Source organism: Falco punctatus (assembly GCF_963210335.1).
Source record: "Falco punctatus genome assembly, chromosome: 4".
NCBI lineage: Eukaryota > Metazoa > Chordata > Aves > Falconiformes > Falconidae > Falco > Falco punctatus.
Window position 1 is genome coordinate 85,152,337 of NC_137583.1, and position 14,118 is coordinate 85,166,454.

Genomic DNA, 14,118 nt, shown 5'->3' on the forward strand with positions numbered 1-14,118 from the left:
TTTTAGCATGAGCAACTTAAACTCTGCTCGAGTCTCAAACTGGGTGCCTGAGCATATTAATTGACCTTGCCATGCTGATCATACTGGGTCCTCCGGCTTGCTGAAATCCTGCCTGCTTGTCATCAGAAAAGCGTTGCAAAACAGAGGATTATGTATCCATAAAGCATCTTTCTCTGGCCCCAATTAAAGGCTGAAGCCTCTGTGACGACGTATTTTGTGAGTGAAGGCTTGTTAATTGAGCGTGTAAATGTGTAATTGTCTGTACAGTTATCCAATTGAAGTTTTTATTAGTTTGCATACAAATACGGGAGCACAGTCACGCATGTTGGGTAAAATTTCCAAACCCAGATGCTTAATTCAATATGTGCGTTAAGCATACAGATGTGAACACCCTTAAGAAGATCAATGCAGTTGTGGTAACCTCCTCTTTTCTTTTGGTGTGTGGATATCTGCATGTTTTCATCTGATTCTGTCACATACCATAGTTTCTGTGTTGCCTCTGTCCTTTTTCCTGCTAAATAAGTTTCATCAGGGTGGGAAGCGGCAGTTACCACAGAAATTGTTCAGAGGTTGCTATTAATGCATGTGCTGACTTGTAATGAAGTGGTGCCTTGTGCTTACAGTGATTGGTGCTGTACCACCTTTAAAACGGTTCTGTGCCATATGAAATATGAATTTGAAATGTAGTGGGGTGTTTTTAGAGGAAAGCCTAATTAAATAACGGGAGGTGTTGGCAGTTGCGGTCCAATACAACTTCTGAGAAGCAAAATATGCTGTTAAATTTGCAAATAATGGTATGCTTGAAGTTTTCTCTGCGCTTGGTGGTTTCTCTGTTTGGAAGCTGCTGATTTGCAGAGAGTGAGTGATCTGGCAGTTTTGACCTTGCAATTATTGTCTGTTGCAGTGAATAAAACCTCAAATGGCTCATGTTTGAGGTCTGCAGTGTTCGTTTACTGTGAAAGAAAACAGAGTAATACTGCTTTTCTTTATAACATGTCCTTTTATATAAACTACATTCAGTCTTTCTGAGTTGGCTTTGAAAGAAGTGTATAGGAAGGCAGTTCCAATAACATGCAAAAACTTCTTAAATAACGATATTGCTGTGTCACAGATGTGTATGTGTGATTGACAAGTTTATCTGGCCAAGGGTAATCTGTTCTTATTCATAGACCCACAGAACGGTTTGGGTTGGAAGGGTCCTTTAAAGATCATCTAGGCCAGCCCCATCCGTGGGCAGGGACATCTTTCGCTGGGTCAGGTTGCTGAAAGCCCCTTCCAGCCTGGCCATGAACACTCCTGGGAGGCTTTGCCTCCCCAGCTGATGGTGATGTTGTAAGTGACGCCCTGGGCAGGGGTGGGAACACCATCAGGGTTGGGGATGCCGTTTCAGTCTGAGTGACACCCACTCCCCTAACGCTCTTTCCTCTTTGTTTTTCTGCAGATGTCGCTCCTATGAGGATTGCTGTGGTTCAAGATGCTGTGTAAGAGCTCTCTCTATCCAGCGACTATGGTATTTTTGGTAGGTCAGGACATTTGGGAATTTTATGTTTGTCCTGTTCTTGTCTTGTTTGTAGGACTTAAATGAGGGTATTGCCAGCCCTAGTATTTTAAAGTAAAGCAGGTACAAGTACGCAGTGATGTACGTGTGTACATACAAATGCAAGGACTTCCTTTTTTTTTCTTGTAAGTTTCTCCTGATGTAGTGAGAAAACACTGAAAAAGGAGGTCACTTGTGTCACATTGACCTTTCCTGCCTCTGTGTCCTGCTGGCCTTCTGCAGTGGTCCCACTTTTATACAAAATTGCTGGATTCCTTATGCCTGTCCCAGCTATGACCAAGCGGCAGAGTTTGTGCAATTTTGTTGGGCACCGAGTTTTAAAAGAGGATTGTATAAGAAGGATTGTGCATTTAGGCATGGTTTAAGATATTCTTGCCAGCTGAATTGAGGTTTCAATTAAAAAGGAAGAGAAGTACATTTGTGACTCTGAGGATTTCACTGGAGATGACAGCAAGGGAAAAGAAGGCAGAAAGATTTGAGCTTGTGAAACCAGCAGCTCAGTAATCTGGATAAAGCTTAAACTAATCACTGTTATATGTGTAATGAAAAAATAAGGTAAATTCATTTTGGAGAGGAATTTACGAAAGCACCTGAATAAAACCTTCCCATTACAGTAGAGAGAAAGCAAAAGCTCTCCTAGAAAACCTGATTTCAGGTGTTTTCATGTAGAATTGGAAGACTGCTTAAAAAAAAAAAAAGCCTTCAAAACTGAAACAAATAAACACTGAAAAACAGAAGCCTGATATATGCTATAATACAGAGATTTCCCAAAGCTGACTGTGGGATTTTGGTGTACAATCCTTACTGATATAACTGAAGAGCTCTGCATCTCAATCCCTGGGGTGACGTCGTAAATCTCTGTTTTTCTGTTCAGAACAAATCCTTGGCAGGAACACTGCCAAAAGGGAGAATGTATTAATATTGGCTCAGGGAAACAGGACCTCCTTCTGCTCTCGTTTCCACTGCAGAAACAAGAACAGAATTTGACCCTTTCCATGCAATACCTCTCGCTGCTGTGCAGTGTCGCGCTCCTCCTCTTGGGCACCTGGCGGTGCTCCTGGGGAGGTGAGCGTGGTGTGTAGGCTTACCTCTGGCCAACTTGGGTGGCCTCTGGCCAACTTCCATCCTTTCCAAAAGAGCACTGTTGTCGTCATTCTCCAGTAAAAGGCCCTGAAATGAGGTGGCCGTTAGAGGCAGGAGAATCGTTTGGGTTTACGGGAGCTTGCACCAGCCACCAGCCTGTCTGGTATCAAGGAAATATGGTGAAAGCCACTGTCTGAAGAAGAAAAATTATCTGACCTGCCCTTGCTGCATGTGCCTGTTTCCACAGCACCAAGGGAATGGCGAGGACAGCTTAGTCAGTTTGGAAAAGGAACTGGGAGAAGAACTGAAGCAGAATAATGTCCTTTTCCTCGGGAATGTGTATCCTGTCTAGGAAGCACAAAGCAAAGCTTGTCATCTTCAGTGCTGAGTGCTTCAGTCTTCTGGCTTGAGCTTAAATGCCAGCTACCATATTTCCCACAGGAGACAGAATTACAGTCTTGAGTAATTTAAGAACATCTAAGAATCTTCTTTTAAGGGCAGCTGCAGAATAGTTTTCCTCTCTGTCCCCCACAAACCTCCTGGCTGGCCTTGATGCTGTAAGTACAAGGCTTGTGTCCAAGATATGCAGTTTGACCTGGAATTTCAGTTCAGCATGCCAGTGCAGTGGTCAGGTATGAACCTGAACTTTCCAAAAGTCCGAGGGCGTTTTAGTTCCAAATTTGTATTTTTCGTGGCAGAAAACATCGGACAATAGTGTTAATCGCTGAAGTCATCTGTAATAGACCCAAAGTGCCCCACGAGTGCTATCTCAGATGACATAGACCTGCTCTCAAGAGACAACCTATTTAAGAAACCCTGGTAAAAGTTGTAGGGTGATGATTGCTAGGTGATACTCCTGTTTCTCTCGACAAACGCTCTGGGTTTGAGAGCTGCCTGGATGTGGGTGGGTTTTGACTTCCCTCTTCTCTTTGCCTAGGTTCCTTTTGATGATGGGAGTTCTGTTCTGTTGTGGAGCTGGTTTCTTTATCCGAAGGCGGATGTACCCTCCTCCACTAGTAGAAGAACCTACTTTTAATGTGTCTTACACCAGACAACCAGTCAACACTGCATCAGGTCAGAAACTGCTCGTTAAACAAGTCGCACTGATTTCTTACATTTGCCAAGGCATTTAAAAAGGGGTGGGTTTGGGGGTTTTGTTTGGCTCGTTTTTAGAAACTGGGATGTGGATGAGGGATTGCACTGCACTAAACCGTGCGGCCACCTCCCGCGAGGAGCGAGGTCTCCTGCCTTTCAAACAGTGTAATTCGGCTGCTGTGTACAGAAGTGCTTTTGAAACCCAGCATGACAGGACTTTCAGCTCCCTTCTGTTGCGGCTCCTAATGCCTTTACAGCTGTGTGCCCGTGCATGGGAGAAGGCTAGGAGGCTCTCACTTTGCAGTGTAGACAAAACCGTAGGCATCCAAAATGGACAGTGACATGAAGGCAGTTTTAAATATAGAGTTTTAATGATAACGATGGGCAGAGGTGAAGGAAAGCCTAGCATTTTTCTTCCAAGATGGGCCTATCTTGTAAGTCTGGCCTTTTTGATTTTCCCTCCCTCTGCTGTGCTAGTTTTTCTGCAGCAAAGCAGTCCTCCCCTTGTTAGTCTGATTGCTGGCTCTCTGATCACTGATAGCTGTGAGCATCAGGAGGATCTACCTGGTGATGTCTGCCCCGGCAGGACTGCTCTCTAAGTTTGTTATTCCTTCCCCTCTGGCTGTTAGACAGTCCCAGTTGGGAGAACCCTACAAAATAAGACTCACCTGTAAGCAGAAGATGTTTGTGCCATATGGGAGCATTTTGACCCCAGCTATCTCTAGCTGGAAAACCTTTTACAGCGCTGAGATTTTATCTGAGTGCGGGCTGCGGTGCTTGCTTTCTCCCTGCCTCAGCAAGGCCGAACGGAGACATTTTTAACCACTGTCCAGATTGCATAAGCCAGTGCTAATTTGTGCCACTGGAAGTACACAGACATACGCAGGCACGCTTGGTATGCTGACACTTTTCTTCCCGGGCTGTCATCTTGTTGCACGTTGTATTAGAGAGCTGAAGCCAGAGGAAAATTATCTTTTCTGATAACTTTTGGGGGAATTGGCAGTTTGTTTTTTATTTCATACTGGCTTGAAAGTGGAAATACTACTCAGTATTTTATAATGGGAAGGAGGTTCGCTCTGAAATTTTGGTGCCTCAAAACACTCTATCAAAAATTGTCTTCTGAACCATTACATCTCTGTGCAATACTGTGGCTGCACCAAGACAGCCTCCTTAGAAAAGCATCCTAACCCCCTTCTAGCTCACTGTGCTCACTGTGAGCATTGCACAGAGACATAACATTTGGGCTCTCCCCGCTGTCCTGCTGGCTATTGCACACCCCCGTGCCTTGTGCAGGCTTTGGAAATAACCTTTCTCGCGTCCTAAAGCATGTAGTCATAGGACGTGCTTCTCTCTCTCACAGGTCGAAATGGATAAAAAGATGTTACGGACACAAACTGACATTTTATTCACCCTCTTTTTGTTTAAACCTTAAGAGGTTTTTTTAGGGCTTCCATTCTGCATCTGTTTTTGTGCTTGACTGAATAAGCATTTCCACAGAGAGTATTTATTTTTCAACAGCGGAGGGCTGGGGGCGAGCCAAACTAAACTAATATTTTTAAGCCTGAAAAATAACCTCAAGATGATGCGAACAGGGAGCGTCTTTGGCTAGATTGGCAAACACCAGATTTAATTTTAGAGCACGGTTTTCCTTTTTTGTGACACTTCATGGAACATAAGTTGTGGGTAAATATAAAACAGGCACAAGCCCTTTGATGACCTGCTTATGCTACCTGCTTCCAGGCCATTACTGCTGTTACTGAAGAGCTTTGGTCTCTGAGCTAACCTCACCATTTTTATTTTTTTTCTGCTCTTGTGGGAACATGCAACAACAAAAGCAATGGGAATTAGTAGTCAACCAAGTTCTTATTTCCCACTAGCTCCTTTTCTAGATCTGGTAGCAGTAACCAGCTCACTGTTGAGGTGGAGCCCTTGACACGTGGCTCCTTGCCCATCTCCCTCCTTCCCTGAAGAGACAATGGCAGCATCATCTGCCACCCCAGCAGCAGCCTGAAGTGGGAGTGCTTTTTCTGTGGGTCTGACTGGGAAAATGGATTGAACACCTCACCTACAAGCAGCAGTTTGCAGACCTGGTGGTATCTTTCACTTCATCCCTGGCATGCATAGCCCCAAAATGGCAGTTCAGGTGCTAGAAAAGCTGGGGTCCCTTTGTAGATGCTTTACAAGTACTTACTGAGCTGATCCCCCCAAAGAAGCTGGTATTCGGGTGTTGTTTTCTGCTGGGTTTTATGAACTGAAAAAATATCGCAAAAGATTGGTGTCCACGCTTGCCCCCTCCCCCCAATTCAATAATTATACCTGCAACTTTTGATGAAAACCGTAATTTTCCTAAAGAACGAGATGCAGTGAGCTGCCTCCAACCTCTCCCATTTCCCTGTGCGGGTGGAAACAGCAGAAATGCAGAGCTGGGCAGAATTTAACTTTAAAACAAAATTGCTTAAGAAAAAGGCTACAGAAAGAGTATTGGCCCAGACTTTGGAGAGGTGGGACTTGGCTCCTGTTCTCAGCCTGGCTGTCCCACAGCCGTGTGCTGATGCTGTACATGGAAGCAGAACGGGGGCTTCTGGTTGCTGGATCGGAGGAGGAGAGACTGTAGAGCAGCCCTCTTGGTTCAGACAGGAAAAATTACTGTGATGGGGTGTTGAAACTTATTGTGTTAAGAAGGAAATAGCTGCATTCCTGATCTGCTTCCCATCCTTTTTGCTCCAAGTGCCCAAACAAAGCTCCCTAGGCAGACACCCCAGGCTCTGGGACAGTTTGCATCCCTGTGCCTTGTGGCTCAACCATCTGATTCAATATTGTAAGGACGTGGTTTGGGGTTTGGTATGTAGCTCCTTCCTGAACACCTGAAGTCCTAAAGGACACTTAAGGCTTCAAAAAGCCTGTATTCCTTCTGTGGCAATAGAGTCCCAGTGTCCCTAAGTCACGGAAGGGAGTGACTGAGGGGAAAATCCCTTAGAGGCTGTGTCATTACAGGAAAAACAGACTCACACCAAAAGAAAACCTGTTGCTCAGCCAAGATTATATTTTTTTCCCAGTCCAGCTTTATTTAAATAGGAAAAGAGAGGAAAACTAATTTACATCTTGAGATAGAGGCAGTCTGTGACTTAAATTGCTGGAATTGCATTAAATAGTCTTCCACCACCCTCTGTGATATCTGAGGAGGGTTGCACGCCACCTTTGTTATTCCTCATGGCAGCAGTCTCTGCTAGTCCTCATGTGTCACGGCCAAGGAATTTTGTGTTTGATTGTACATTTCCTTTCCTTGTCCCTGCAGGCTCCAACATCATTTCCTAACTTTAATCTGTGTGAAGCGATCCTGCCCCATTGCATTAGCTAGCCATAATGGGCTTCGGCTTGGTCGTTTGGTTCGTACGTGTTTACTCCTTAGCTGTGTCATGCCTAGAAGGGAAATTATCTGTTTGAGATGTGCTCTGGCTTACAGGCAGATCCAGCACCCACAAAATAATCTGTGAAGCCCTTTGGTGAGACTTGACACCCAAGTCGGGGCTGCAGTGGGAGCCCCGTTGTCCACCTGGGACCCCACAGCTCTCCTCTCTGCCAGCATGGCGGCTTTTCTGTCCGGGGGTCTGGTGTCCTGTGTTTCACTAAATGATTGTCATTGCACGGGAATTTGAAACTTTTTGGTGAAATCCCAAGAAGTGAACGTAAGTCCCGCAAGCCTGGGATTTCTCTGGAGTGGGAGAAAGGTGACGCCTTGTCTTTGCTCTGATGAACACTTTGAGAAAACTTGTCTCAGGGTGCAGAGCACAGGCTGGGAGAGCACAAGCTTATGTCGCTGCCGTTGTTCATGCCTTTTCTCTCCTCTCCTTCCTTTCAGGGTCACAACAACCCGGAGTGCCGTATTACACAGATCCAGGTGGACCTGTGATGAATCCCATGGCTATGGCTTTCCACGTCCAGCCCAACTCCCCGCAAGGAAACCCGGTTTACCCACCCCCACCTTCCTACTGCAACACGCCACCTCCCCCTTACGAGCAGGTGGTGAAATCCTCCACGTGAGGACTCTTTGGCTCTCTGACCTGACTGTGTGAGAAGAAGGTGCCATTGCAAAATGACCGAGATGGAGGGCATCTGCCCTTTTGAACACTTGCTAGTTCTCCAAGTCCTCTCTCCCTCCCTTCCCTGCACCTTTCCTCATTAAAGTTACTTGCAAAGGGGTGATTTTTAAATATTATTTTTTTTTTAGTAGAAGTGGATTTTTTCTTTGTCCTCAAAATGAGAGAAGTTGTCTTTGTAATGCTTTTAATGGAAACCTATATTTAAAACCTGTATGTCTTCCTCTTTATTTATTGTTCATTTCCATCATGGGTTTAATTGCATTGTGGCAGGCTACTGATAGCAGTTCTTCCTGCAGCCCCAGCGCGATGTGCGCTCTCCTAAGACCCTGTAGCACAATCGCCCTCATCTAAGGGGAATGACAGATAAAGAGGGTAGAAGTAGAAGAGGCAGCGCGATGCTTTTACCAGAAATGGTGACCACCATCTTCTTTTTAAGATTTTCTTGTACAGCTCGGTTCTGATGCAGAACAGAAAGACGCTGTGATAGAAGTTGCTGTGACTGGAGCACCAGTGCTGGTCGAGTCGTGGCAGGGGCCTTGCCAAGCGCCCTAGATAGAGGGGAGTCATTACTTCAAACGATGCCTCCAAAAAGTGAAGGACCGGGACTGGAGTGTTTCTTGGCCAGCACCTGGACTGTGCCTGTGTGGGCGGCGCCCTGGCCCCCCTTGTTTGGCCAGCAGCGAGACTGTCTGACACAGCCGATGGCCTGAAGGTTGGTAGTGAGAGGGAAGTGATACAACCTCAGACCTTGTGCCTCGGGACAGAACAGTTAGAAACACAGAAATACGTAGGTAAGTTTTCTTCCCTAAACTGAAAAATAATTACAGTAAGAGGGAATGGGAACACACTTCAAGGTTTGCTCCCTTAGATGCTGGCGGGAGTTGTGTCCCTGAGAAATAGGTTTCATCGTGGTCTTACTGCTGCCACAAAGGGTACTGAGTAGAGATGTCATCTCCAGGTGACAGATATGTAAAAACTTCTCTCCTGTCTAGGTCAGGCAAATAAATAACTTTGTGGGACTGGTGCGTAAGAGCAGTTCCTTGACCTGATGCGCAGATGGTCTGGCTTTTGTTAACCCTTAGTTCTTTGTGCGTCCCAATTCACCGTCTCATGCTCGTGGGCGACTGAGCAACCACAAGTCAACACCTTCAAAGAAACACAGAGCCCCTTCACCTGCAGGGGCTCTCCCACCCGTCTATGTCTAGCAAAAACGTGAAGCTACTCTGAGACGTGACTGATGGGACCTTCTCCCTTTGTGCATGCTCAGAGCCATGTCAGTAATGAGTGACAAAAAGAAGATGCCATCGCCTTCTGCTGCTGAAGGACCTGCAGAGCCCTGCATAGCTGAGGGTTAGGAGTCCGGCATGGTTCTTTGGGTACCGGGCGAGCGCTTACTCGCTGCCAGTACACCGATGGCTCCTGTGTTGCTCCAGCCAGGGCACAGAGCTCACCGAGGTAGTCAGAAGACCTTTTTTTTCCAATTGCACAAGCAAGTGGCTTGTGAGGACTTGCTCCTAGGCAGCAAGCTGTATTTGCAGAACTGGCAGAAAAGAGTATCCCTTTTGTTACGAACGTGCGTCTCTGACAGAAAAACCATGAAGCGTCACTGTTTCTAAACACTGTTTCTGACTGGTGGAGTCACCTGGAGCAGAGCTGGCTTTTGGGAGGCTCATTCCTGCAGACCTGACCTGGGTGGAATTGTAACTGAGGCTTCCCCTGACTGTGGATCATAACAAGGGACAAAGTGAAGTATTTCTGTGTGTGCAGTGCAGGCTGGCAGGCACTTGACAAAAAAGTACACTTCATGTATGATGACTAGGTCCATCTGCACACCACAACTGTATATATTTTCTAAATTAGTGTGCACTTGAGGTTTAAAGCTGCATATGTCACTGAATATGGGTGTGTATACATGACAGGTTTTTAAAAGCAAATCCAACCTTTCTTTTTCTGTCAATAGAAATTACAACAGACCTCATGTTAGTAGATAGATGTTAAGTCCTTTTATATTATGAAATGTATCTATGACAGTTGGCATTTTCCTGGACATATTGAATAGAAACCTTTTATAGTGAATTCTTATGCTGTACATTGAAGTTCAACTTCTGGTAAAGTTTTCCTGAAGTCTGGCTGGTTTATTTGCTAGTGTTCGTGGCTGACACCACCTCCTACAGCGCATGCGCTCCTCTGCTAGCAAACCTGCTTGGTCTGCTCTTGAAAACACAGCACCTGTGTGGGCATTCATATGAATTACTTGCAAACTGTTTACGTGCCTTTCCTCTCATTGCCATGCTTTTGCAAAAAGTTTTCTTTTTTTCTCCTCCCCCATTTTCCCCCTCTTAGCTTAAAAAAAAAAAAAAAAGGAAGTGGAGAGGAAGAAAGGAAAAACCCTGTAACTTTTGGTAGGGTGATATCAACAGTGTGAGGTTGATTGGGAATGTACATTGCACACTTTGCAAAGTTGGTTTGGAGGGTGAGTGGAACAGAAGTAGATCTTTCTATAGTCTCGGGGGCTTCTATTGCACGTAAAACTTGTGCCGGCACTTCTTTTGAAATGCATTTTATTCAAGTAAGACGGGATGCTGCTGTATCTCTAGCCCTCTTTGTTGCCTTTTCCTGAATTGTATGTTTAAAATTCTTTATATTACCGGTAAAGAACTCTTGTGTGCAGAGGAGGAAAGGCAGGGCTAATGCCACTGAGAGGTTTGTACTCAACAGCACTTTAAGAGCCAGCTATGAAACGGGCCGCAGGCACACCGCTGGAAAGGGCAGAGCTACTTCTCAACAGTAGGCAGAGAGGACAGGCCAGGCGTGCAGTCCCACAGGTGAAGGAAAACAGCATCTTCTAACAGGATTTTACTTGGCAGCAGCGGTGCCCCAGGAGCTACCAGCAGCTAATGTGAGCTTCCCTGCGGTGCGCTGATGCTTTATCCGCTGGGATGCCCGCGTCTGAATCTCTGGGTGCTGCTACTGCCCTCTCTAACCCAACAGAGATTTTGGTTCTCTAACCTCACTGACAAGGCAGGGTGGTGGTTGGACTGCAAAATGTCAGGGCTGGTAGCTGGGAGCCCTAGGGATGTGTGGGGCGCTGCCCTGCCCCTTCCCGGGAGCACCGGGCCAGGGTGCGGGGCTAATCCCCCCCCCCCGCCGCCTTTGTGATCTTGCCATCTACATCAGGAAGTCGATTTAATGTGTTGTAGGAATCAGTCCCCTGGTTCTTACAGAGGCATTTGATATAGGAGGTTTAAATGGCTTGGACAGGGTTTGGGCAGAGTGGAAGCGCTTAAGTCGAGCCACAGAGCCTGGGGTGGGTGGGAGCCCGGAACATAAACATTACCCCCTGGAGGTGCTTTCTTCAGCTGTGTGTCCTCAAAATGTGTCTGACGTACCTGGGAGGAGGCAGTGATCGGGAGGAACATGCCTAGGTGGGTAAGGAAACCTTTGAGGTCTCTGCTGCTGTGACCCTGGCAGAAATGGGGAGGAGGAGAGGGTCAGGCGCCTTCTGCCACGATGAAATCTCCAGCAGTGCTTTGAGAGAAAAGGCTTTTGGTGTGCCTTGCCCCCAGCTCTGGTGGGGCCAGGCCTTTGTACATCCAAGGCTTCTGCAACAGGCTGCGCGGTGGGATGAGGAGGGAACCTGCCCTTTTTGTGGCTGGGCAGTTGGGTTTCAGCTGGAGGTTTTGCCATTGGTCCAGTCTCAATGAAGGAGAGCAAATGCTGTGGCTGGCTGTGTTCTGCTGGGGATCGTGCAGGGAGGGAGTCGGCAGGGGTCTTCATAGGCTTGGAAGGATCCTCATGTGCAGCTTGTGCCTCTAGGTATGCTGTCATCAGCTTGGTCTCTCTGTTAAAGGTGGTACTCCTGAGGCTCCGTGGCTTGCAACGGGGAGCTGGCCTTCTCCTCACGCAGTAAACCTTCCCACCATCGCCTGTTTGCGGGGCTGCGGACCTGGTCGTGTTTCTGAGCAGGTGCCAGCTGCTAGTTCTTCTTCTACCATTGCTGATGAGACTGAAAAGCCCTGTTTGCTTCCCTTCCCATCAGCTGTCGGTAGCCATGTGTGACCAACACATCATCCACCTGCCTCCTGATGAGCTCTTGGGCGAGTGCTGCCCCACCTTATCCCACCAGCCGTGTGGCTCCCAGGCCAGAGGGGTGCAGGGCTCTGCTCTCCGCGCGGAGGGAATAGTTTATTTCTTGAGTGTTTTTCAGGTCATTACTTGAACCAGTCTGCCTACCGATCCTGGAACACCTTGAGATTTGTTTTGGATTATGTCAACTCGATTGGCTGCCTGATGACTGCTAAGGGTAAATGCTTGTGACAGGCTTATCCTGACTCCTCCACACCCTAGTCATGCACCTCTTTGGTGGAACAGGCCTTAAATCGTGGTTTAGGGGGCAAGCTGAGGGTGAGGAGGGCAGTGTCTGCCTGCCCTTGTGTCTGTCGTGTGGGAGCCACCCTGCCACCGCCTGCAGCCACCAAACCCCGGCAGCAGGGGACAGATGCAGGTGGTACCGTGCAGCTGGTCACGCGCTGCCTGTCAAGTGTATTGCAGACTGGGTGATGTGTAAATGCTCAGCTTGATGGGATTTGGCATAAAATCAATTCCAATCCCTGCATGGCTGCCCTCGACTCCTGCAGCCCCGTCCTGCATGGTGGCCATGGAGGGCTGGCAGGGCAGTTGGTGTAGAAAGTGCTGGCAGGCCTGGGGTAGGTGCTGCTCGCGGGAGCCTTTTGGCCGGGAGGGTGGGATGTGGGTGACAGGTGGGTGGGTGTGACCCAGCACCAGCAGAGGCACAGAAGCTGATCCCATGTCCATCAGTAAAGGTGTGAAGTAGTGGCACAGCTTGAAAACTTGCTGCTTGGCATCCTGCGTGACGCTCCGTGCTCTGTCTCCTCCTCACCGGTGTGACCGGGTTGCCCCATGGCTCATAGGAGAGGGGCAAACGTCACCTGCAGCATCCTGCAGCACCTTCTGTGCCTCTCAGCAATTAGCAGGCTGACTCATCAGTTGTACTGTAAATAGGACCCAGCTTGTCCTGGAGGGTCCTGCCATTTCTGTTCGGGGCTGCCAGGCAGCTGTGCCCATGTTTCATCACTTTGGGAAAAGATAATTTAATGACAAGGTCGGGGGTTTTTTTTGTTTGGTGGGTAGGTTTTGTGGTTGTGGTTGTGTTTTGGTTTTTTTGTTTTCTTTAGGGTGCTGTGACAGTTTATGCTGCTGTGAAAACAAACAGCTGGGATTACATTTTCTAAGCCCTTCAGACTATGCGAAGAAGCAAAGGAGGTATTGCTCATTCTTCCCTAATTCAAACGAACCAACCACCCCCAAACCCTCAGATGGGTTAGTTTTAAAGGCATCTACCCAAGAAGCCACTTTTTGGCATACAAGAAGATAAAACACCTTGTCTGATAGTGGAACCTTACTTTTCCCCCCATCCCCCTCCACTAGCATCACTACTAATTCAGGAGGCGACTGAAATGGGCCAGGAGCTTTGTGGGCCCTGGGGCCGTGGCAGCCCTCCTCTCTCATGCCCTGTTGCTGGGGAGCTGAGATTTTATTCCAGGATTTTACAGTTGCTTGTACTCTTTGACAGGGAAACTACTCCACAGACACAAGAGGCTCCGGCATAGCGGTTTCTACGATAAGGATGCTATTAGAAGGGGAGAGGTACAACCAGCAGCCACCGCCCCAAGCTGCCACGTCCTACAAGGTGAAGTGGACAGCAGAGAAAACAGAGGGAACAGGGAAAAGTTAAGCAGCCCTCTGACCCCAGCCCTGCACAGGAAGGTAGCTCGCTAGCTGCACTTGCGTGTTATTTTTGCTTTATGTAGTGAGAGAAGGCACAGGGTAGGTGTATGTATCTCTGCCCACGTCTCTGGCTCTGTACTTTTTTCCTGCTGCTTAAGCTGAGCTTATCGAATAGCTGCAGCTGGAGTTCCAGCAGCCCATTTGCAGGCATCAAGGAGAAGTGACGGCTAAAGACATGTCACTACTGCTCCCTGCATACAAATCACAGTTGCTGTGCTGGGCAGAGACTGGGTTCCTGCACCTGTGAATTGATGTGAAAACAAACGGGAGGAAAACGAACAGTTTTCACCAGGAAAAGGACTGCTGCATCAAAATACGCTGACGGGACAGGGCAGAGGCAGCAGGCTGCTGCCTAGCTGTTACCTGACACGCAGCACACATGCTTCCTCCCACCTCTCTAACCTACCCTATTTTGACTGTGCTAGAAAAGCCCTAACAATTTTATCTATACAGCTGAATTGCACAGATTATTTT

At 47.5% G+C, this 14,118-nt stretch overlaps 1 protein-coding gene across 1 annotated transcript in view; it reads left to right on the forward strand.

Moving 5' to 3' along the window:
• Positions 1 to 7,952, forward strand: part of VOPP1 (VOPP1 WW domain binding protein) — a 65,047-nt gene extending 57,095 nt beyond the window's left edge. Inside the window, exons 3-5 of the mRNA XM_080386112.1 lie at positions 1,442 to 1,519; positions 3,579 to 3,715; positions 7,596 to 7,952. Coding sequence (XP_080242238.1) covers positions 1,442 to 1,519; positions 3,579 to 3,715; positions 7,596 to 7,777 — 397 coding nt within the window. The 3' untranslated portion in view covers positions 7,778 to 7,952. The remainder of the gene's footprint in view (positions 1 to 1,441; positions 1,520 to 3,578; positions 3,716 to 7,595) is intronic.
• Positions 7,953 to 14,118: the final 6,166 nt, after the last annotated feature.